We start from the raw sequence: 6,726 nt of genomic DNA on the forward strand, positions 1-6,726 counted from the left end.
AAAAGAAATACAAGAAATTGTCAAAAATACAAGAAGTTGTTATCTAATATTCTTCTTTATTTATCTGATAAACAGAAAAGATGTTTATTTCGTGTGAAAGATCGCAATAAAATTCACATTGTCAAAGCAAATATTTCACTCATGGCTACGCCGCTCTTGAAAGGTATCTTTTGGTGCTCATTCGGTGAAATATATGGCGATCTCACACTGAAATAAACAATAACCCTCTATGATGCTCCAATCATCCCTCTGTAATAACTGATGAATTCCTTTTCAATGTTTCAGGACTATGTCGGACTGGTGAACGAATTTTCAGGCCGAATGGCATTGGCAACAGAAGACAGGCCGCTGGTCATCTACTTGGACGCCCTTGACAACCTAGAAGGTGAATGTCACTTATTTATGATTTAGCAGTTAACTACGAGGTAACAAGTAGCCCGATTCATGCTTTTATATTTTTCGTAGCCGGGTTCTCCATTTTATCGCTTAAACTTATGATGGGATCACATACAGTGGTGTCATTTTGCCATGGTATCTGACATAAAATAACTTTTCTTCTCGCTCCAGATAAGTAGATCCAAATATATGGACACGGGCAAAGATAAAATAAGTACTTGTATGAAACTATTTTTTTCACTAAAGAGTTCCAGTGAAAAAAGGACATATTTACTTTATTTTTGTCAACTGAGGTTGGAGAAAACCCAGTAAACCTCATTTGAGCAAAAAAAAAAACTTCGCTCGGGTTGGGATGAACCTATCTTATACTCTCGGCCATGGGAGATACTTATAATCTTAGAAGTAGCCATTGTAAAGTGCAACCAACGACAACCACTTCTTTTCTAGGTTAAACACACTGAATGATATTAAGACACGATATACATTTAAAACTTTCAAACTTTATTTTTTATGGCTTTAATTTTTCTATTTTTTCAGACGATCACAATGGCAGGAAGTTGGCATGGTTACCCCGACAGTTGCCTAGCAATGTTCACGTGGTTGTATCAACGTTACCAGACGACAGGTTTGATTGCATGCCAACACTTCGGTCGTTGCTAGGAGACGATTCGGATATGTTCCTGGAAATTCCTGATCTACAGGAATCGGACGCCATGATTATTCTCAATCATTTGTGCAATACACGTAACCGGACACTTACTCAATCTCAGTTTGACACAGTATTTAACATTCTAAGAAAATGTCCATCACCTTTGTTTCTAAAACTATTGTTTGAAGAATCTATGCAATGGTGTTCGTACACTGCGATTCAGGAATCCAAGCTTCCGGACTCCATTAAAAAATTAACGGCTGTGCAATTTGGACGGATGGAAATGAAATATGGGGAAGCATTTGTGAGACGCGCTTTGGGATACATAACAGCGTCAAGAAATGGTATCACAGATCAGGAAATGATTGACATGTTGTCTCTGGATGATGCAGTTATGGCGGAAGTCGCTCCTAACCATACGTTAGTGCGCAGACGCGTTCCGCCGTCGTTATGGTTACGTCTGCGTCGAGATCTCAGCGTCTACCTGACTGAGATTCATGCAGATCACGTGAGAACGATTCAGTGGGCGCATGCGCATTTCAACGAAGCTGCAACGGAGCGTTACCTCAAGCAGAAAGACAAGGCGCCCTCCTACCATCGAGCAATGGCCGAATACTTTCTCGGTTTGTGGGTTGAAAAACCTAAGCCCTACCCCGGATATGATAAAGGCGTGTTACGATACGTGGCGCCTCAGCCGCTCTATTGGGAACAAAAGGACGCTAAGAACGACGGATCGGGCCGAGTGTACAATCTCAGGAAAATCAACGAACTTCCGTACCATTTATTGAACTCTAATCAAATGCAGTTGTACAAATCTGAGACTATGTGCAATTTTGAATGGGTGCTAGCGAAACTGTGCGGAACATCTTTGAGAAGCTTGGTAGAAGAATATCACATTGGTCTCGAAGCCGAGCCCTCCGACAACGACTTAAAGCTTCTGTCCGACACTTTGCAGCTGTCTGCGACAGCCGTTCTCCGCGACCCGCGGCAACTCGCGGGACAACTCGTCGGCCGCGTGCAAGGAATCGTCAATCGTGATGTGCCCGCTACCCCTGGTGATCCTCCAAGGTACCCTTTTCTACACGGCATGGTTGCCCAGGCCAAGAATACGTCCATCCCGGCTTTGGTGCCCTCCATCGGGTGTCTTACGGAGCCCGGTGGAATTTTGTATGATTTACTCTCCGGCCACATGAAACCAATAACAGCTGTCACCACAACTACGGACGCTCAACGAGCGTTAACTGCTTCAGAGGACAATACGCTTAAAGTATGGGACTTAAAAAGCGGCAAGGTCACATCGACTTTGTACGACTTTGGAAAGAACGTCACAAAACTACGGACGGCGTTTAATAACAAGTTTGTGATAGCCGTTGAGGGAAGTGTGATAAAGATATGGTCGCTGGCGTCCAAGGAATGCTGCTCCGTCATTGATCAGTATCTTGATCCGCCTGTGCTGAGTATCGCTAGCGAAGGGAAGTTGCTTGTAGGGTTCTTTGACGGCGCTGGTGCGCTGCGGACGTGGGATCTGGAGAACGAATTTAGGCACGTTTGTGAGACAAAAATTGAAGGCTCGCGCGTGTACAGCGACAACGCCGTGGTCATGTCACCGAACTCATACGGGGACTACGTTCTGTATGCGTTCAGGGGAGCGAACTGGGCGACGATTCAACACGCAAGATCAGGAAAAGTTATCCATAAGTTGAAATGCCACGAAGATTCGTCTTCTATCGTAGCTTTAGCGATCACTCGTGATTACATGGTTCTCGCTTGCCGCCAGAACTACATGAAACTGCACGAGATTCATCAACTGGAGCTATTTGATGCAAAGAAGGGAAAATACTTGAGAAGTATTCGAGGCTGTACGCAAGATTTTATAACAGAGCTCCATATCAACTTGGTCGGTTCACACGCAATCGTTGTGTGTGCCTCAGAGACTAGCAACGCGTCAAACATTGCAATCTGGAACTTGGAAACGGAAGACCACAAGCATCTCGCAAAGCATTCTGGGGTTTCCACGGTTAGCGCATGCGCAGACTTTCGGTACTGTCTCACCGCGCAGAAAGGGGATAACACGTTGAAGATTTGGAATATTAGCAAGTTCATCAACCAACCAATGCCGAAAATGAAGAAATCTCTTGGCGTGGCGGAGATTCACCCTATGATCGACAACCCGCGATACGCAATTGCGAGACAGGTCAACCACGGACCGATTAGTATATGGAACGTGGCGAAGGCGAAATGTCTTGCAAGCGCGGTAAGAATCGAACGAGGGTTGTCCGAATCGTCCGACGTCGTCCTTATTCGAAACATCAATGTGGTTATCCTGACGGAAAGGGGGCTCAAAGACTCAAAACCTGTCTTTAAGACGGTTCTCATTTACGACTTGCGAGCCAAGCGATATGTCAAGAAACTTACGCAGTGCTTCATCGTGCCCTCCCCGGCGCATGAATACATTCTTTTGGACGGAATTACCCTCCTAGGCCCGGCCGAGACCCGCAACCACTTCATCATATGGAGTTTGGAAACAGGGCGAGAGTTGTTCAGAATCCGACCTCAATTCGTTGACGTCGACGTCAAAGGAAACATTAAGGAGGCCGACCTTGAACATTCCATGCAGATGAGAGCGAGCACCGCGAAAATGACGCCGTGGGATAGGCGCACTGAAAGTAGTTCTGCAAAACGGCGAAGGCGGGAGAAGGCGCGCGAGGAAGAAAAACACCATCTTGAAGAAATATTGCGCGAAAAAAAGAACGGGATCGAACAGTTTATCATCAGTGGCGATTTAAACGTCATCGTGGCGTCTTTCTTCGCGCATCATCTGTGTGTATTTAACGTCAGCTCAAAGCTTTACACTCAAACTCTAGAAAATGAAAACTCGATGTTATTCCTTCATGTTGCTGCGCTCAATTTCGACGGCAGTTGTCTAGTTCACGCGAACTATGACGAAGCATCGAAAGTCAGTTACGTCACGTTATGGGACACAACGACTGGTCACGTCAAGAAACGGCTGAAGAACGAGACGGACGTACTTGCAATTGCAATAACGGATAACGGCAACAGAGTTGTATTCGGCAAGGCAAACAAAGAGCTACGCATTTGGGACCCGATGCGAAAGTCCGCTAATTCTATGAAAAAGGTCAAAGGTTACGATAGTTTGGAATTTGACGTCAACAGCAAAATATTCATTCTAAACGATGGTAAAAGCGCCGTTGTGTTTGCTGGCGATATTTCTCTGTGGGATCTAGAAAACGCTACCCTGCTTGCTGCATTCACCCCGGACACGAGGATTGAGGTTGTTACAACGGTAATGAGCGGCCAGCTGATCACGATCGGCGTGCACGAGTACCCCGAGTTGGTGGTTTTAAAGATGACCGGCAAAGACGTGAAGTCCATTGTTGATATCACGCACGAGGATTTGTTCGGTGAATCAACTGGAGATACTTCTGACGAAGAGGAGGACGAGGAAGACGATCTGTGATGACGTCATCATGATATTTTATGACGTCATTATGTTAAAATACCAATAGAAAAAGGCGATTCTCTTTGATGACGTTTATACAGAGATGATATGTCACGACGATAAAAACATAACGTTTAATAACTGTCAGTTAAGTCCTTGAAGTTGTGAAACATAGAACAATATTTTAAAATCGCTTATAGTTTTCTTTGGTATGTATCTTTGCATCAGTGTATTTGAAAAACAATCAGAGAGAAAAAGTGATCTCTTGGTTACTCAAGTGAATGTACATGCCTATGAATACAGAGGCATATAGCAACGTGGTTAAATCTTTGGTTTCGTTAAAGTTAGCAAAAATGTACATTGATTGGTCAATATTTATCCAATGATAATTGTTGACCAATCATATTGCTTTAATCAATTTAACCTTTGGATTACTTACCAAGTTGTATACAAATGGCAGTGTAATAATTGTTCTATTATTTGTTACGTCACTGATTTGTCTGTGATACCGCCTATTTCTGTGATAATGGACAATATTATTATTATTATTATTATTATTATTATTATTATTATTATTATTATTATTATTATTATTATCTAACAGTTCATGTTATAAAATGTGACAACGTCTGCGAGAGGTAAAAGTGATATGCTCATTTGTTGTGCCTTAATCGTAAAAACTCGGCCATTTTCTTCTCTTCTTTTTAGCAATTGTATCATCCGGTGTCCAGTCCCTTTAATAGTTTATTGCGAATGAGCGTTTGGACAATGCTGTAACAAACACGCCAACATGCAACACTTACATTTAACACTCACTGATAATTAAAAATATGTATTTGCTTTAAATACTGTTTAACATTACATTTAATAGTCGAACCCCGTTGACTCGAACTCGCTTGGCTCGAATTTTCCGAGGCTCGATGTATTTAGGCCGGTTCATGTAAGTTCGAGTCAACGGCGTACTGTACATCAATATGTATTGAATGACCACCATTGGTCAGCTGACTACCATAACAAGTTTGCAATAACCAATGAAATTATCATACTGTAAGAGGAAATTATTTCCCGCCTAATTCATATTGTTCAAACGTCTGAAAATAAATTGCTTCCACGGGACTCTTTTTCGCAGACGGTGTCGTTCACATAATTTGTATTCGATCGTTCTGCCAATCTAATAACATTCTGCATTTACCTTCTTGTGTTGCATTCTTTTTTGTTTATACTTTTATATACGCAATGTTATTCTTCGCATAATAAGTGAATTCCTGTTTGCTCTTCTTTTTTTTTATCTATTTTTACATTTATCAGTATGTAGTGGTTAAAGGTTATTACCTTTTCCACTTTGACCAGTTTGTGTTCGAGAATATATTTTGACTACCGACCAAGCCTCTGTTTAAATCTACCGATTCACCTGATGAAGAAAAAATAACGGCTGGCTGCTGATTTACTAAAATTAATGTTAATTTCAGATTTGAAAAAAATGCCAACCCATTAGACAAAATATAATTTCGAATTTGAAACAAATGCCAAACCATTAGACAAAATATAATTTCGAATTTGAAACAAATGCCAAACCATTAGACAAAATATAATTTCGAATTTGAAACAAATGCCAAACCATAAGACAAAATATAATTTCGAATTTGAAACAAATGCCACACCATAAGACAAAATATAATTTCGAATTTGAAACAAATGCCAAACTATTAGACAAAATATAATTTCGAACACTAATTGTATGTATTTCATGGTTGGAAATTTAATATTAGCGGCATGTCATAACCCATTTCTTACTCTGTTCACACTTGACTTCCGTTGGTGCTTGCTATTTTTGTCTCGCATTGTATATATAGCAATGTAAATGTTAAATGTATTCTTAAAATTTCAGCTGTTAATATTAGTTATATTGTCATTTTTTATATTTATTATAATAAAGCGTGGACCTTACTGTCTTGATGATTGATTACAACCTATCATTTTTAGCACTTTTTAATTTATTATTGTTTTTTTCTTTAGTTTAAACATTATTTATTTTACAACGATTGTGAAGAAAGTTATGATAACATATGCTATGTCACTCTCGTTGGCACGATGTTGCGCGAGAGTGTGGTCTCGTGTTGTGGGGGGAACTCGAGTACCCGGAGAAAACCCACTTGTCTGATTTGGTGACCAACAACCGAACTAACATGCGCCGAGGCCGGAAATCGAATTCGACCAGGGT

At 41.2% G+C, this 6,726-nt stretch overlaps 1 protein-coding gene across 4 annotated transcripts in view; it reads left to right on the top strand.

Moving 5' to 3' along the window:
• LOC128232006 (uncharacterized) overlaps positions 1–6,452 on the top strand; it is a 56,547-nt gene extending 50,095 nt beyond the window's left edge. For all 4 annotated transcript variants that reach the window (XM_052945334.1, XM_052945332.1, XM_052945335.1 and 1 more), the window contains 2 exons: positions 286–385; positions 934–6,452. In XM_052945334.1, coding sequence (XP_052801294.1) covers positions 286–385; positions 934–4,523 — 3,690 coding nt within the window. In that variant the 3' untranslated portion in view covers positions 4,524–6,452. The remainder of the gene's footprint in view (positions 1–285; positions 386–933) is intronic.
• The last annotated feature ends 274 nt before the right edge of the window (positions 6,453–6,726 follow it).

The sequence above is a fragment of the Mya arenaria genome, chromosome 4 (assembly GCF_026914265.1).
Source record: "Mya arenaria isolate MELC-2E11 chromosome 4, ASM2691426v1".
NCBI classification, from domain to species: Eukaryota; Metazoa; Mollusca; class Bivalvia; order Myida; family Myidae; genus Mya; species Mya arenaria.